This window comes from Pollicipes pollicipes, unplaced genomic scaffold (assembly GCF_011947565.3).
Source record: "Pollicipes pollicipes isolate AB1234 unplaced genomic scaffold, Ppol_2.1 Scaffold_6138;HRSCAF=7277_pilon_pilon_pilon, whole genome shotgun sequence".
NCBI classification, from domain to species: Eukaryota; Metazoa; Arthropoda; class Thecostraca; order Pollicipedomorpha; family Pollicipedidae; genus Pollicipes; species Pollicipes pollicipes.
Genome location: NW_023596818.1, coordinates 33,817,213 through 33,835,493, shown reverse-complemented (window position 1 = coordinate 33,835,493; position 18,281 = coordinate 33,817,213). Strand labels below are relative to the sequence as shown.

Below are 18,281 nucleotides of genomic sequence, written 5' to 3'. Positions count from 1 at the left end.
TGCAAACCTCACACGCACACTCCCCACCACATCATGATCAACGCAAGCCACGGGCACGCACCACCAGTGATCACACCCATTTTAAGCACCTGATTCACATAAAGTGTCAAATAAGTGTGATTCCGCACCTGCGCAGCCCGCGGGACTACCAAATTGGAGATTTTCTCACAATTTCCGCTCAGATGTTCGGTTATGAAATTGCATTTCACAGTGAGCTCCATCCAAAACAGTCTCAACGATGGTTCGTGGTAATTCAACTGAAGAGCGGTTACTTGTAAGACACAATTTTATTGCTTAAGATTTCAGTTCGGTTTACAATATGTGTCAGATATGTAGCGAAATATGTGTCGATTACTGCAATATTCACCCAATCTTACAATTCCTGGTTAACCCACAAACTCGTGCAAGGTTCTTTGCTCCGGTGCACAATGCGCCAACTTAGCTTTCTGTGCATCAAACGTCAGTAGAAGAAGGAAAAAGCCAGCGTGAGAAGAAGGCAGATTCACCGTCGCGTCTTTTTTCTAACATTCGGCGGGGTGCCACTCTTTTTTTCGGTGTCGTCCTTTTTTGCAGACGGTGGCGTTTTTTTTTTATAACAGTGGCCCCAGGGAATCGGACCCTGATCTCCTCCAGTCAGGACCAATACTCCAGGCTCTGCTATCGCTGTGTACGATTCATGGCGAAGAGAGAAGCAGTGACACCTGTCACCTGGATTATGTCTTGTAGATCATCGTGCATCCAGACCACAAGTGTAGGCATACAGCGTCCCGTGCTGAAGATGGCAGCCATCCAAGCATGACCTTGGCCGATAGTGTCATGTCACGGTATTCCGCCCCCCCCCCCCCCCCCCCCTCCTGTACAATGTCCGCCGGTGAACAGCGCCCGGCAGCACACTGCACCCGGGCCATCAGCCCTGACCTGTGCTGTGACCGATGTGTGGCTGACCGGCACCGCTGGCACTGCGGGACGGGGTGGCACGTGGTATGCGGACGTCCGGCGCCCCGCCCCCCCCCCCCCTCCCCCACTGTCCCCAGCCGCCGGCCCACCGGCTCGTCGACCGCGGCCGTGTCATTACACCGGACGCGCTACACTTGCGGCGTATGATTTATCCGCGGCCACCGCCGTCATTACCCGCCGGCCAATGACGAGGAAGTCGGCGACACGTACGCATTTGGCCGCGTCTTGCCGGGGCCAGGAGCAGCAATTTGTTGCCGATTGTCTCGGCCGGGCGGGCGCCGCTCGCGTCCGACGGACAGTTGTCGGCCAGCGGCGAGAGTGCGGCGCCGGCCGCGGCCGCGGCGCGTCCCGGTGTGCAGTGTCACCGCCCGTGTCGCCGGCGGTGGCCCGGTGTCGCCGTGTCGCCGCGTGTCCCGAGTCGACGCAGCGGCGCCGCGTGCGGGGAGGCGCGCCGCCGCCTCTCGAAGGTCCGCGCCGCGCTCCGCCCCGGCCCGTCGGCCGCCGCCCCGGCCCCCACGGCGCGCCGCTTCTCGGGCGTTCGCCGTCGCCTAGCGTCCGTCGCTGCTGCCAGCTGCCGGGGGGGCCAAAGTCGGCCGTGCCTAGGATCGACTGCGGCCGCTGATCGCTCCTGCGCCGGCCCACGTTGTGACCGCGTGACGTCATCATACCGGCTCTGGCTTTACGCTGGTTGTAGGGGTCTCATTGATCTCAATCGTCTTCCTCCAGTCGTCGTGAAGTAAAATAGGTAACCAGTTTCGTTATTCATCAGAAAGGTTGGTGTTTCGTAAGAAGGAAATGACCCATTTGCTATACACGTCGCTGTCATTGTCACTCAGTCACTCACTCACTCAACGGGATCGTATTAAGTCGAAGAACTCGGTAGGTGTTGATAAACACTGCCGGAGTAATCGCTAAGTTGGGACGCTATTTGCTGTCCGGGCATACCCTTCAGGGGCATATCCTGTGTCCTGGCTGCTTCTCCCGGTTATCATGTTTAGCTCTGGCTATTTTCTTCGTATTTGCTTTTGTGCATCGCCTTCACGTCCATGCATGCGATGTGGGAAAGTGACATGCATTACCTTTGACATTGAGGTGATGACATATGACCAACGAAAGATGTTAGTTAATGATACTCCTCCGTTTCAATAAGCTTGCAAACATGTAAACCAAGTCTCAAAAAAATTCACCGTTATGCTAAGAACAGTTCAGAAGTTGCTCGCAAGAAAAGGTACAGCAAGCGGTCGACGCACTGTCACCTGGTGTCTTGTCTCCCTGGTGGATGTTTACAAGCTCTCCGATCACTACGTAGCTTGCCCCGTCTGATTCGTATGGCGTCTTCTTTTTTGCTGGCTGTTTGCTCTTTCCATTTGAATTCGCGTGAATCGGTGACGTAGGCAGGGGATGCAAATGACAATTGCGCCCCCCCCCCCCCCTTCCGCTTAGGTCCCGAGGCGCCCGAAGGACTCCTCGGGATAAACGATCAAGGACTCGAACGGCTGGTCGGAGGTCGTATTAAGGCGTCCCGGACCGCAGGGCCGTGCCCTCAAATTGCGCTGATTGGGGTTCCTGAGACTATGAGGACTTCTGTGTTGGCCAGGGACCATCAGAACCAAGCAATCGCTTTTTTGTCGGTCTGGGTCTGAGGGTCTATAACCCAAATAGGGACAAAACTGGCGCCCGCGATTTGCATTGGTCGGGGTTCCTGAGCCAGTGACAGGCCCCTGTGTTGGTCAGTGGTCAGAACGCTTACCAGCGGTCCTGAGTTAGCAAGGAATCCCGAATTGGCCAGGGCCACTGTTCGATGAGCCTGAAGAGGGGCTGCAAAGGACCCCCGGGATAGACGATTAATGACCCGATTTGAGGACCGCAGGGCCGGACTCAAACACTAGTTAGAGGGTCCTTTCTGCTAATCAGAGGCCCCTGGGTCGATGAACGCCTCTGTGTCGGTCAGGCACCACCTGTGCCAAACAGTCGGCTCTGTGCCGGTCTGAGCCCGGCCCTGGGACCCAGTTCCCAAGCAGGCACGTCTGAGCCCGGCTCTGGGACCCAGTTCCCAAGCAGGCACGTCCGAGCCCGGCTCTGGGACCCAGTTCCCAATCAGGCACGTTTGAACCCGGCTCTGGGACCCAGTTCCCAAGCAGGCACGTTTCAAACACACGGAGACATTGTTACCTGGCAGCCCTTGAGTTGACCGGGCCCTCTCTGTCGGTCAGGGACCACCTGTAATGAACAGTTGGCTCCGTGTCCGTCTGAGCTTGAGGGACCATTTTCCTAAGAGGAACAAGGCTGGGGCTCGCGATTTACTTTGGTCGGGACCCATGAGTCAAAGAACACTATGAGGCGGACGCCGCGCGGCCTGCGGAGACTGCAACGCATTACGACGGGTTTTATTTCTAAGACTTATGAGCGTGCATATTCATAATTATCTTACATGGCCTTTTCAACACTCAGTTCTGAACGTAGGTTGAACGGCTGCAGACGGACATGAGTTGGCCATGTTCATACAATATTTCGACGCCATCTCGGGCTACAACCTATTCACGGGATTGTCGATATCTCTCTGTAGAACCTAAAAAAACCCGCTGGCTCCTTTAGTTTACTGACCCATTCAAGTGGGCCATTTCCGGTATTTTGGGGATATGAGTTAACCCCGTGTCCCCTCCTTACCAGGACTAGCTGCGCCCCTGTTGTGTGACGGATTGTCAACGGATGGCAGGTCGTTTTTTAAAAACGGTTATTTCGGTGTATTATCGGCTGTTCGCGTTGTTTCGTTGCAATTCGTTTGCGATGTTTATAATATATAACTGCAATATAGATGAATAAACAGGTTACCCCGTATTCGACCCATATCGCAACCCAAGCCATGTCTACAAGGACCACGGCGATGGTAACGGCTGACAGCCAGAATCATAGAAATCAACAATCGTGAGAGGATTTGAATTCGGAGCGTATGCCGCAGCGTTCTACACGGGTGATTCAAAACCACATTTCAGAAGGCTTCGTTCCTTTAACAGGGCACCGCTTGCGGTGCTTCGCCACCCATGACCCGGTGGTGGCAGTGAAGAGCCTTCCATTTGTTTCCAAGGACCTCGTCGGAGGAGGGAAACAAATCAAATGGTAACCAATAGCCGTGGTCTATCTCGCCCGGTGTCGATGATCGTCGGAGGGAAACAAATCAGATGGTATCAAATAGCCGCGGTCTATCTTGCCCGGTGTGGGTGATCGGCGAGGGAAACAAATCAAATGGTAACCAATAGCCGCGGTCGATCTCGCCCGGTGTGGGTGATCGGGGAGGGAAACAAATCAAATGGTAGTCAGTAGCCGTGGTCTATTTCGCCCGGTGTGTGTGATCGGGAAGGGAAACAAATCCAATGGTAACCGATAGTCGCGGTCTTCCTCGCCCGGTGTCGGTGATCGGGGAGGGAAACAAATCAGATGGTAACCGATAGCCGCGGTCTTTCTCGCCCGGTGTGGGTGATCGGGGAGGGAAACAAATCAAATGGTAGTAGCCGTGGTCTATCTCGCCCGGTGTGGGTGATCGGGAAGAGAAACAAATCAAATGGTAGTAGCCGTGGTCTATCTCGCCCGGTGTCGGTGATCGGGGAGGGAAACAAATCAGATGGTAAGCAATAGCCGCGGCCTTTCTCGCCCGGTGTCGGTGATCGGACGCCTGTCACGCCGATGGTCCTGGGATGACGTCAGAGCCTTCTAGCGGCTGGAATGCTGGTCGCAGAGCTTTGCAACCGAACCGGCACCAAACGAACGGGCGAGGTTCTCAGAACTATTCCGTTGTTCAACCCAGGGCAAGGTCAGGTCTCATTTACTGGTGCCGCTGCTTTGCTCTGCTGATTTACATGTTGTATAGTTCACTACTTCGTGATAAACATTTCAGCGGTACCAACCCGCTTATTTTTAATTGACGAATCGAATCAAATTGCTTCGATGCTGAAAGCCCATCTGATCCAACTTCCTAAGTTGACTATGTTGACTGGGTTTGGCCCTCTCCGGTCTGGCTGACCCTGGGTAGCAGGCAGTCAATCGAGCCGCAGCGGGCGGGCTGCGGGCGGTGACGCCGCCGGCGCCGCCAGCCGGAACGCCGGCGGCAGCGGTGATGGTGGGAGCCGGCTGTCGGGCGGCGCCCGCCGGCAGCTCGGTCTGCCCCTCACTCGCCGCTCACTGTCCGGCCCGATGACAGGGGGCGGGCGCACAGAGGTCGGCACCTCATCCCCTCCCCTCCCCCCGTCATGCGCACCTGACCTGCGCATGTGCCGACCGTCGCTGGGAGGTCATGCTCCGTGCCGTAGAGGATGATATCAGTGTCACTTATGACGTCAATAAGGTAATTTTTTTGCTCAAAAGTTTCGACGTGAAGAACATTTTTTTTTAACTTCCGAACATGATGTGCAGTGCCGTTCGTTCCGTTGGGTTCATTCATTAGTAAAATTTGAATGAAATCAATGCGTTATTCTCTGTCCAGCAAAAATGGCTGCGCCAAAAAGGGTATTTTGCGCTTACTTTCCGCGGGAGTATGGTATTAATCATTATTTTATATTTCCACGGGTATTTTCCAGTGATATTAATCTGAGAAAGACAAAATGCTGGGCTGAGAACTGGTGTGAACTGATTCGACTTTCGGTTGGTCACATAAAAATTTGGGCGTTTGCCGAATAGACTGTTATTGAAAGCGTAATGGTTTTCAGTTGGCGGCATATCAAATATCTTGTAAAGTGGGCATGAATAGTGCACCCAAGCAGCTTTGTAATTTATGCGTTTTTTGGAGCAATTGTTTGGCGCTTACCGCAAGGCCTTCGAACGTGAAGTAACAATGCGTGCCACATACCTAATGATTATTGTAGAAACTCAGCATGTTTTGTGAGACCAACAGTAAGTTCAACTTAGCAAGAATGCTGTTGTGGAACCTGCGCTGAATAGGCAATTTGAATGAGGTAAATGTTCCATTCGAAGGTAAAACCTGTTCGTTTTTGGCCATTTTGCGTTTTTTTTTGTCATTTGATTCCCCTTGTCAGGGTGAATTCGGTTACTTGAACCATCAGTTAAAACGTTTGCAAAATGGTATGTGCCCTTTCATTTAAAGACAAAATTGTGAAGATTTCAACTAATGGTTATAACTGAATTCAGCTTGAGAAGACGAATCAAATGCGTAAAAAACGTACAGTTGCGGAAAATGAACCATGTGGGTTTTTTTTTGGACAGCAGAAATATTAGTTCATACATGCATCACGTACTTAAGTCTAAAAGAGACTTAGTGTACATTATTAAAATTGGTTTCAGACGTTCAGGGCGCGTGCCCGCGTGTAACATAGCTAGGGCGCATGTGCCCACGTGTGCGCGTATCTAGGGCGCGTGTGCCCGCGTGTGGCGTATCTAGGTGCGCATGTGCCCACGTGTGTGGCGTTACGCTAGGGCGCGTGGGCCCACGTGTGTGGCGTATCTAGGGCGGGTGTGGCCCGCGTGGTGACGTACCTATGGCGCGTGGTGCCCACGTGTGGCGTATATAGGGCGGGTGTGCCCGCGTGTGACATACCTAGGGCGCGTGTGCCCACGTGTGGCGTATCTAGGGCGGGTGTGCCCGCGTGTGACATACCTAGGGCGCGTGTGCCCACGTGTGGCGTATCTAGGGCGCGTATGCCCGCGTGTGGCGTACCTAGGGTGCGTGTGCCCGCTTGTGGCATATCTAGGACGCATGTGCCTGCCTGTGGCGATCACTTATAAGTAAATGTGTCCTAACTCAATCTGTCGAAATACAATTGATTCAATTAGAATAAGTCCAAGCCATTCAATTTGCTATGTCTATATTTAATCAGGTCGTCGGTGGCAAAATGAGTTCGGCTATTACCGGTATTTGGTCTTTGTGGGCCCGGCACAATAATGCATTTATGGCTTGCTGCAAGCCTTTTGTATTTTCAGTAATTGCATCATCGAGTGGTACTGTACATTATGTTGGAGTGGTATCGATATTTCGTGATAGATTGTAATGAATTGGTTTGGCCTGTTTCGGTCACCATGCACTTGGGTGATGCGCTGACACCATGGGCGTGCGTGCCAGCGGCCTTGGTCGAGGCTGACGTCCGCCGTGACCGCTTGTGTCGTGGTGCACGTGACTGTCGTCCCGGCTTGTGTGCTTTGCTACCTGACCTGGCGTCTGTGACACCTCTGAGACACACCGGTGTCTCAGATGTGTCACACATGGACGTGTCCGGCTTAGTTCTGCAGTTGTGGGCTCGGCGTCTGTAGCGTGGCGTGACGCATGCGACACGGCTCTTGGTGTGTCCAGCCCCGCTTGTGCGGCTAAAAAGTGCGGTGCAACTAACCCGGCCCGGTCTGCCCGCTCTCTGGGTGCGTCTAACCTGGTGCTTCTTTCAGGCACGTCGCGTGCCGGTGCCCGACGCCCGGTACGACTTCCTGGTGGAGCACTACAAGCCGGCCAGGTCAGTCCAGGCCGGGCACGCTCCCCTCGCCCCCCTCCCCTCGTGACCACAGGCCGCCCAGGGTTCCCGGCCTCTCGATAACCAATCTATTCGTTGCTGACCGTGCTCTAATTTTTTTGGCTCATATTTGTGCGGATGTTATTACAAAAATGACGCTCTTTGTGGGAGCAGTGCGCCCTATGTTGTTTGCGGTGCAGTTAATGATGCTGGGACGCGAGACCGGCGGCCATCAGGCTATCCGCTGTCGTCACACGGGATCTGCAACATGTGAACAGAAATACGCGGGGCTTGCCCACTGGCCATCACTGTTTTCGCATTGCGAACGCTGTGGCAGTGTAGTCGATAGGTACAACGCGATTTACAAGCTAGCTATCGTGTGCTGGATCGCCTCACTGGCGACAGTTTTAGAATGCACTCAAATGGTTATTTTCCAGCAATGATTGTGATGATATGATGAATGTGGTCCATCAAATCAAGCATAAATTGCATGGCTCATACCGTGTGTCTAATATCGTAATGGTTCAGGGTTAAAATGCATTAAGTTGCGGAACATTAGTTAGCTTGGCTTAAAAAAAAAAATTGGTTAGCAAATGCTAGCTAGAAAGGCACGAAAAGCTAGGCGAACGAAACACCCACGTGTTTGAGTGCTGAGTGTCGAAACTGTTTGAGGACGCGTTCCGATCAATTGGAGGTACTGAGGAAGTCGATGGTCCATCCACGGGGATATCAGGTAGGTATGCCACTCGCGACCGCTGCTGCTTGTGTCGGTTCTTGTGTTTAAGTTGGGTTTGTGAGCTGGAAGTATGGAAACCGAAAAGTACACATGCAACTTTTTCAACGAATAAGGGAGAAAGGGGAGTGGGGACCTTTGGTGTTCCATGGATGACCCTGGTTCGAATCCCGGTTTCTCCATGTGCCTTTGACGCCAAAGTGACCATCGTAGTGGCTGGTGCTCCTTGGAAAAGTTTGCAGTTAAATGCGTTACGCTTCTTTAACAAAAGAGAAACGGCAATTATTATTTTGAAACTGCAACATTAGGCTGATTGCCCGCCAAAAGCTAGTTAGATCAGTCGGTTATTACAGTTATTTCACGTTAGCATATATGTTAACTAGGCATTACATTCGGCAACAGCGCTGGCGGCAATATGAGCATCTCGGAGAGAGGCTTTAGAGCGACCCGATCGGTGTGGTTCATAGCCCGGGCTTACCTCTGACCCGTTACCGTCTCCATATGGCTCTTCGTCATGTGGCAGAGGTGGTTGTTCTTTGGTTTCCAGCTATAATATATCAGGTTATGATGGTGGCGTGGTCTCTAATGCTCTGCTGGTACGGCGAAGTCAATTTCCTGTTGATTTATCGGGCCTCAAATAATGTACTTACGTTTCATTAGTCAAGCTGTGTCATACCGATTGTCATTGTTGACATTAAGAATTGTTGTGGCCTAGGCTGGTGTTCACACGCCAGCGTTCGCCTGGTGCCGGTCTTGTCTTCTTGGTTGGTTTGCCCCCACAACTTCCAGTATATTGATGTCTACGTGTTTGTGCGTGTGCTTGAATGCGTATGTATGCACGTGTTGGTAAATATCTCCCGGGCTTGGCCTTACCAATTTTGGAGGGAGTACTGGCGAGCCGTCGTCGGTGGTGGGGCGCGGAAGTTCGTTCGCAGCGGAAGAGCTCCGAAAATCCCGCGGTGGGTTCGGGGGCAGCAGAGCATGACGGTGTCAGAACCCGCAGGCCCTCGGTAAGGCTTTTTGGCCATGACGGGGTACGAACGACTAGCAGGTCGCAGTCTCGCGTTAGAGCGTCAATTTTGCGTTAGCCCTCCCGCGAAGGATTACCGAAATCTGGGCCGGGAACTAAAACTGCCGGGCTCGGGTCAGGTGGTACGACGTGTGGGTGACAATGTGTCTTTGTGACAGCGTGTGTGTGATGGCGTGTATATGTGACGGCGTACATATGTGACGGCATGTCTATGTGACGGCGTGTCGGTATGTGTGACGACGCGTGTTATGTCGGCATGTGTTGCGACGGCGTGTGTTGCGACGGCCTATGTTGCGACGGTGTGTGTTGCGGCGGTGTGTATTGCGACGGTGTGTATTGCAACGGTGTGCGTTGCAACGCTGTGTGTTGCGACGGCATGCCCGTGTAACAGTGTGTCTGTGTGACGGTGCACCTATGTATGTGTGTCGACAGCCCGATGTCCATCATGTTCAAGGGGGGGGGAGGGGGACTGAACAAGCATGATCGACATAGTCAATAAACGAAGCAATTTTCTCGATGGGCAATGAGCACGCACATTCCTATGTATTTGCATCGTAGGCTTGCCGCAAACTGCACTGCATTACAACTATTTTTCGCAGCGGTTTTTGGGATCTTGCGGCATGCTTGCTAATCAGGATGTGCCGATGTTGGGTTCAGATGTGTTTTATTTGTTCGCGTACGTTTTGCGCTGTTTCGTACCTTACGAGCTGAAATGACATGAAATGAAATGTTACGTTCTGCACTTTGGTCCGTTGATTGCAATGCCATTACTGAAGCGTCCGCCCTGCGCGTGTTTGAGGCCACACCGGCAAATGATTGGTGGCAGCTGGCATGCACGGCACCACTTCAGGTATTGAGTGCCGCGATGCGATGGTCTTACACGGCTGCCGGGCCGGGCCCGTCTATAATTGATGACGTTGTCACCATGGCGACGGGCGGCGCCATATTGGCATTACCTGGCCAATCGGAGGTGCCGGCCGTCGGCTGCTCCATCTAATGGCTTTCGATCATGTGAAGCATCGCAGCCGGGCGGGCTGCGCGCCGGGCCGGCGGCCAATTTGCGGCGGCGCTTCGTGGCCTGTCGCCGCTCGAAAATGGCCGATAGCGTTCACCGGCCGCTGGTAATGACAGCAATCGGCCCCGTCTGGCATTTGGCCCGATTAAACATGACAGAGTGGACGCTGGAGAGCGCCGCACGCCTGCCAGTCGCAGTGGTACGTGCTCCTACTCATGATAGCGTTATGGGACCAAAAATGGATTTTGAATCGCTGCGGGGTTTCTGGTTCCTGTAGTTCCGAACGCCTTCGGCATGTTGGTGTTTGCGGCACGTTTGCCTGGTCCATACTGGAGTGCTGCTGACTTTCATTACCGTTGAAACAAACCAAATCGTGAGTTGCGAGTAAAAACTCCGTCGAGGAGCGTTGTCTGGATTACTTTAAGCGAAGCGCCCCAGGCATATGGTTAAGTGCTTGATAGTGGCGTGCACTACTGCAGTCGGCCTATATTATCTTCACGGGTGTCCTTGCATGTTGTTTACACCTGGTTTTCATAAATCGCTTATGAAATCTACCACTGCCGTCTAAAAGGTGACGACATGGCGAACCAAAAGGTGGATTATCATCTGGCGCACTTACATAATCACATTTCTCTGAACTATAACATGTCCACGGGGTCTCCAGCAACACCGTGGGGTGCGCGATATGGTGAACTTGTGATTGTCTTCCCAGTGGAAAACGGTCTTGGACCATTCCTGAAAGGCTCCCAGCGTTCTCCCCAGCTCTAACGGCCATTAATTTTTCGCTGCCTTCAGAGAGACGCGCTGACCTCCAGAGTGCAGCATGACCCCAGTGGGAGGACATGTTCCCCGTCCCCCTGTTAGCGGCCCTACTTACTTCACTATCCCAGAAAAATGCCTCCGGGTGTGCGTTCGATCTTCTTTGTTCCTACGAACACAGGATGCTCACGCTGTTAGACCGCCACCTAAAGGCACCTCGCTTTCGATCGAAACCCTGGCTGATTTCCATGCTGCGGTGCAGCCCGCCATTCGGCAGTGTCCATGGCGAAGTGCGAAAATGGGGCACCCGATGCAAACTCCCATCGGAGTGAACGTATCCGCCACCTCGGAGTCTTGGCGTCCGTCGTACAAATGAACACAATTCCGTAGTAAATTCCTGATATATTATGCACTAAATGTAATAATCTGGGTAAGGTACATCATGAGACGCTTACAACTTTCCATCGATTCGATGATGGAATGGATCAGGTGCGACACGAGATGCTTGCCGCTTCCCATCGTGGCTTCACAGAGCTATCAAACCGCGATAGGCGGCAAAATCCAGAAATCTGAATTAGGAGAGTCCATTCATCGTTTGTCAGGCATGCGTGATACGTCGCCTGTATATGTCATAAAGGGAAAGACGGGTGTGGCAGTAACGCGGTGGTTAAGCTGCTTGTGTTGGAAACCAGCGATACGGAGTTCGATGTTCTCCGCGGTGTTCAGCCATCTTGCGTGAGTGACAGACAAGCGACGTCACATGGCTTGCACTGCTGAGAACGCCGTAGAGCCGCAATGACGGCAACACCAGACGCGTCCGAAGTGGAGATGGAGTCCGTTCACCAGAAGTTGCCCTCTTGACCCACTTCAGTGTGCTGAGCGGTGCCGGTTTACCGTCTTCGTCAAGCCAACATTGGCAACAGTGTTCAAGCTCACTTGCTTCAATTAAAGTTCATGCAGCATAACCAATGTTTGCTTGGTAACTTCGGTTCACCAGTACCCCCTGATATATCAAAAGTCTTTCATTATCAACGTAATAACTCAGGACTCATATTTGCCGTTATTTTATTGTTCTAGACCCTGCTTGCTATTAAGTTAAATTCGTTACGTTAATAAGTTACGGCAGTATTCTAGACCCTGCTTGCTAACAAGTTAAAAGAGCTGCCGTCCTGCCGCGTTCTGCGCTAATCGCTTCATACAGTGCTTTTTATGGGTGTCTTTGTTTCATGGTTGCCTTGTTTCGGTTACGCTCTGCAAAATGCTGTCCTTAACCAACCTGTCGTAAATTTGCGATATTAATAAGTCATGCGGTTTTCTGTGGTAGCGTACTTCAATCAAAGAATGCCCAAAACCATGTCAGTGCCATCCAATCACTCAGTAAGTATGGGTGTAAATTTGTGTGCTGAAAATTAAATGCATATCAAAGTGCGCGGCAAAAGTCTCAATTATGGAGTGGCGGGAATTCGGGCGCTTTTTTCGGTGGAAGCCGCCACTCCGGCCACATTTATGTTAAAACGACTTTGTGAAGCAAATTGATATATAGCGTGTATATCAAGGGTCTCTGTTCGAGTCGTTTTAAAGCTTAGGACAAATGATAATAACGGCATTTGACGAACGTCGAGTTGTAAAAAAGCTGCTGTAGGAAATGTACGTCGTTGTTTGCAATTCTGGGCCTATTTTAACGACAACGCTTTTCCCGTTTGGTACATTTCCTCGTTGTTCTTAACTGTTTGCTGTTCCGGAGTTTGTTTATGATTTACGTTGTCAAATATGGTTTTGCGGTCTAATCGTCAACGCATGCTGTTCTGCGTTCTGTCACGAACGGCGTAGCGTGAATACTGATGGAGCACTGCTCGCCACACCGCAGTGGCCAGGAATCATCCCTTCCGCACTTGTCCGAGATACTGGCGTTTAATTGCCGGCCATTAATTAGCACAGCGGCGCGCTAACGGCCGCAGTGTGTTAAGGTGGGGTAGATGACGGAGCAAAATGTCTCGGGCCACCGAGGCCGGTGTCGGTCACATCTGCCGCGGTATGTCGGAGTCCAGACTCAGTCAAGCCCCTGTCAGCCTGGCCGGGGTGCCCGTAGGACCTCAGCCCCTGGCACCTGGGCCGGGGTGCCCGCTCAGCCCCTGCCCACCTGGTCGGGATGTCCGGTCAGCCCCTGATGCCGCCCCGGGCACTGCGGGCTGACCTGGTGGCTGGTGCTGCCGGCCGCCGTCGCCCCGGTCGCGGCCACAGCCGTGGAGGGCACCTTGGCGTGCCATGCTGCGGCGCGCCGGCGCGCCGGACTCGTCTCGGCGGTGGCGCCAGCTGCGTCGGCTCGGCGGTCTCCCGCTCCTCCAGCCGCCGCCACGGCCGGCCAAAACATTCATTATAGATGGGATCGGTGCGATTACTGGATCGAATGATACGGCCAGGCCGGACATTATCGGGCTGTGTCGCCGGCCCAGCCGTAATTTCGCGCCAAATTGCCGGCCAAACAGCGCACTGCAACCAACGGGTTGTTTTTGGCGGCGCGCCGTGCGCTGGGCGCAATGCCGGCGGAAGTGGCCAGCTGGCCGGCCGGACCTCGATGTGGCCTGGCGTCCGCTGATCAGGGGATGGAATTGTGAAAGGCTGCACCGGCCGGGTGTTGCCACGGGCAGTGATGGCGATTGGGGTTCGTGGCGTGCAGCGTCTTTAGGACAGTCACAGACTCCACGTGAACAGGTCCCCCGAACTATTGATGAGCGCGACGCGACTTGGCCTCTCACCTCCAGGTCAGGGTGCAGCAGCCCCGCTTGCCAAGTAGTTCGCTAGATCCGACGCTGTTGTCGCTGGCATTGGAAGGACAAACCAGATTTGTACAGTTTCGCAACAAAACAATCGCAAGCCAGTGCTCAACAGACGCAGCGACCACTGACTGAAGGAGTTGAGGCCCAATGAAGTGATATGAGCAGTGAGTAACGACATTCCAACGAGATGGCGGACATGGGTTCAATTTTCATCGCTTGGTACTTTGGAATTCTCACCAAGGTGTATTTAATTCGAGGGCACGCGCGGCCTGTAGGAGGTCAGACCGTGACTTTTCATGGAGCATGCAATGCTGCAGGACAGGACAAGGAAAAAGTGTCGAAGTGGCCCGGACCATGGGGACGTCTGTGTCCACGTGGCATTGAGCAGAGGTGCTCTATTCGATCGTGGCTTGGAAGCCCAAGCTTGGCGGACGTGCGGGCTGATGAAAGTGGTTTCGTTGAGCGGGTGCTGTTTAAGTAAGTGCCTTTCGGTCGAGCCGAGGGCGTGCAGTCCGATGGACTGTACTACCGCTGCTCGTGGATTGTAGTAGGCGGTATCCAATTCAAGACGTTTTGAACTGGAAGTCATTTCTGGGCGGAGTAAGGAGCATGACGTGATGAAACGGCTCGTTGCATACGGTATGGCTCGCGTGTGCGAACCGGCGTGGGGCATGGCTTGTATGTCACAATGCTATTTGGGTTATGCACGCTCTTCGCTATGCGGGCCACGCCAAAACTCGTGCCTGTACCCACGGTGGGACTCGAACCCACAATCTTCGGTTTAGGAGACCGACGCCGTATCCATTAGGCCACGCGGGCGGGGGCTGGTGGCTGCAGTGAAAGCGAATCGGCGTGGTCTTGTCGGAGCCGTCAGTCAGCGGACACCGGTCTGGGAACGTCGCATGAGGCAAGTGTTGGTCCTGTCCGGGGCGCGCCGCTGGCCTGTGACCCGTGTAACAGATCGGGCAGCGACCAACCGTCGGAACGTCACGTGGGCCCAAGTGTCGGTCCTGTCCGGGGCGCGCCGCTGGCCTGTGACCCGTGTAACAGATCGGGCAGCGACCAACCGTCGGCACCAGGGGTGGATTTCGCAAAATGAGTGTGGGGTGGGGTGGGGCTGAACGGTGTACGGTGAGCCAACATACACACAAAAACGCCAAGTTATGGGTTTCTCTCCGAATTTGGCCCACTTTTCTTAAAGTCAGGGAAGGGGGACAAGACATCAGACCGGATTCAAGGAATGGCGGCTCTCGAAGGGCCGCAATTCTATGTTCTCACCGAAATGAAGCGTCGCAAGGGCGCCCGCGTGGCCTAATGGATAAGGCGTCGGTCTCCTAAACCGAAGATTGTGGGTTCGAGTCCCACCGTGGGTAGCGGTCGGTTTTAGCCGACAGGCATCACAACCACCAACACATCGATTGCTTGCTGTGAACCGTGTTCGTACTGTTGTGGTATAACAATTCTCGGGTTGTGTGGGTGGCGTTCGCGTTGAGTTCCTTGGGTAATGGGTGGAATACATCAATGGGTTTTCGTATTTGTCTGTCGTATCAGCGTCGGCCGTTTCGGTCAGTTCACTCTTTACCTGTCGTCAGACGTTATGAAGTCATGAGAAAGGCTGGTGGTGTTTGGCTTTCAGCACTCGTCACAAACCATATTTGGTCCTTAGAAGTGCTTGGATTCGAACCAGGTCTTCTTATTGCGAATCCGATGCCATACCAACTGAGGTATCTAAGGAGGACTAATGAAAACTGTAATATTGAACGACCAAATCAATAAAAAAGTTACATCCCTGGTCGGTACGGCATTCGGTCCGCCAAGTCTTCTTTTCTGTAGGAATGAGGTCAGTTATGAACTCAATTTTGCTGCATTCTCTCAGTAATTTTGTGCGGATTGGCACGGTTTGTTGTGGCCAACTCTTAAAAGAAGCCTCTGTGCTGTTTGTTCCCTAACAAACTGTATTCATGTGCCTCTCATGCATCTTTCCGTTTTTGTTGCTACGTCCGTGGGATGCAAGGATTGACCAAATGCTGCAAGTTTATTGCCGATGATTGTGTGTGAGGTGAGGGGAGCGCAGCTCCCTATAATTTTTAATTGCCAACATTTAGTCAACCAGATGGCGAACGGTATCCGACTTTTCTTGTGATGAATTGAATTGGTTGGTGCGAGGCTTCCTTGCAAAGGATACAATGTGTTCGAGTTAGTGCCGTTTTGCAATGAACGTGATTTGTTGGTGCGGGGACTCCTTGCGTTTAATGCAATGGGTTGGTGCGAAGCCCCCAGCATTGCATGTAATTGGTCGGCGCAAAGCCTCCTTGTAATGGATGCAATGGGTTGGTGTCAGGCCCCCTTGCGATGGATGTAATTGGTTGGTACGAGTCCTCCTTCCGATGGATGTAATTGATTGGTGAGAGGCCTCCTAGGGAAGAGTGTAATTGATGCTGTCGTGGTGCACTGACGTCAGGTCAGAGCCGTGCTGACGTCAGACCAGAGCCGCGCTGACGTCAGGCCTGAACAGCCAATGCCCGAGGACACTGTTTGCCGCTGAGTGATGGACGATAACTAGCATGCGCCATCCATGGCCAAGCTCGCTGCTCGTCGTGAGCTGATGAAACGACCTTATGCGCACATGTTGATTATTGCACGGAATGAGTGAGGCGAGGTATTGCCATCGCTAATATAATGCTTTATCAGGCTATCGGCCTCATTGGTTTATTAGTTCTGACTATATTTAGTATATCGACAGAATAGCATCATTCCCTCCACGGGCCGTGGGTGTCGTTTTTTTATCCACCAGTATTAGTACTCGCGAAATGCGCTTTATCTCGGACATTTGCTTGGGGTGTTCAGATTTGCGTCAGGCGCAGGTGCCTGGGACTTCAACCGCCGAGAGTTACATGAAGTGCACGTCTCGCGCTACGGCTTTTTTGCGTCATCTACATTATAGCATGCATAGCATAGAATCCTGTGCGTAACGGATAGAATGAATTATTTGATTATTACATTCGTCTGTTGTGTTAGCGTCGGCCGTTTCGGTCAGTTCACTCTACATCTGTCGTCAGGCGTTATGAAGTCATGAGAAAGACTGGTGGTGTTGGGCTTTCAGCCATGCATTCGTCACGGACCACATTTGGTCCTTGTAATTACTGATATTCGAACCAGGTCTTCTGATTACGAATCCAATGCGATGTCAACTGAGGTAACCGGAAGGGTTACATCAGTTTACAACGTAGGTAACTAGGAAGGACATACCAGGTTAGGTCAGTTAGCCATTGTCCTTCTCGGTTTGCCCAGTTGGTAGCACTACACTAGCACTAGCACTGGAAATCGTAAGACCCTGGTTCGGACTTCAGTGATTCCAAGGAAAAGATTCAGGCTTCGATGAGTGCATAGCTGAAAGCCAAGCACCACCCAGTCTTTCTCAGCCCTTCACGTAATACCTGACGACGGCATGACATCTCAATGGCCCAGACGTTTTGGACATCGCTACACATTCGACGAAGATAATAGTCATACCACTTATTCCGCTACATACGGAATCCAGTGTAAATGCCGCTCAGACTCGCTGACGGGTGACGCAGTCCTGTCGCACGCAGCGGGAATCAGTGCATATGGGTTCCGCTATGTTCGAATTCAGCGTTGGTAGGCAGTGGATCAGCTCAGCCAAAATCCGCGGCTACCCACGGTGGGACTCGAACCCACAATCTTCGGTTTAGGAGACCGACGCCTTATCCATTAGGCCACGCGGGCGGGGCCATCGGGGTCGATGACAACGATGGCTTTCTTGAAGCCGTCAGTCAGCTGACACCGGTCTGGGGACGTCAGGTGGGCCCGAGTGTTGATACTGTCCAGGGTCCGCCGTTGACTTGTTACCTGTTAGTGTTAACTCGATGTTGACTAGGCTCTGACATGTTTTTGACGTTTGTTTTTGTGTGTGATTTAACTATCAACGTTAGTCATGTACTTTTTATGCATGCCATAAATTCGATCAGGGGGAGGGGCACATGGTCCAGGTCTTTCAGGTGTTAACGCCCCTGCAACGCCCCCAAGATGGCGAGCGTTACCCCGTTTTCCTTGCAATGGATGCAGCTGATTCGTGCTGAACCTCCTTCGTGTAATGTGATGACTTGGTTGTGGGTCCGGCTGCTGATGTGGTGCCCTGATGTCAGATTCTGAACAGCCAATGTTCGAGCACGCTGTTTGCCGCGTAATGGCCTAGAACGTGTTCCATTTGTGCGATGGTTCCGTGACAATGTCAGTGGTGATAGGTGATGATGTCAGGTAGGCTTTAGCAGGGTGAGTTAGGCTACACGGGCACGTTAAAGCACGTTGATCGTGCTGGCTGGCTGCAAGCCGGTAGTTAGGCTACACGGGCACGTTAAAGCACGTTGATCGTGCTGGCTGGCTGCAAGCCGGTAGCGTGCGCTGCTCGTCGCGGGGGCTTAAAAACCGCAGGTGTACCCACGGTGGGACTCGAACCCACAATCTTCGGTTTAGGAGACCGACGCCGTATCCATTAGGCCACGCGGGCTGACAGCCGGTCGGGTTGCGGCGAACGGCTCTCTGG

At 52.8% G+C, this 18,281-nt stretch overlaps 1 protein-coding gene and 4 non-coding genes across 5 annotated transcripts in view; 2 read left to right on the top strand and 3 right to left on the bottom strand.

Annotated features, from left to right (window-relative positions):
* LOC119105693 (obg-like ATPase 1) overlaps positions 1-18,281 on the top strand; it is a gene marked incomplete in the record, with an annotated part of 123,113 nt that overhangs the window by 2,279 nt on the left and 102,553 nt on the right. The window contains 1 exon segment of the mRNA XM_037229162.1: positions 7,346-7,406. Within this exon segment, the coding sequence (XP_037085057.1) occupies positions 7,346-7,406 (61 nt within the window).
* Positions 14,464-14,536, bottom strand: TRNAR-CCU (transfer RNA arginine (anticodon CCU)). The gene has a single exon. It is a non-coding gene; the product is annotated as a tRNA-Arg (tRNA).
* Positions 15,018-15,090, top strand: TRNAR-CCU (transfer RNA arginine (anticodon CCU)). Its single transcript has one exon. It is a non-coding gene; the product is annotated as a tRNA-Arg (tRNA).
* Positions 17,392-17,464, bottom strand: TRNAR-CCU (transfer RNA arginine (anticodon CCU)). The gene has a single exon. It is a non-coding gene; the product is annotated as a tRNA-Arg (tRNA).
* On the bottom strand, positions 18,173-18,245 carry TRNAR-CCU (transfer RNA arginine (anticodon CCU)). The gene has a single exon. It is a non-coding gene; the product is annotated as a tRNA-Arg (tRNA).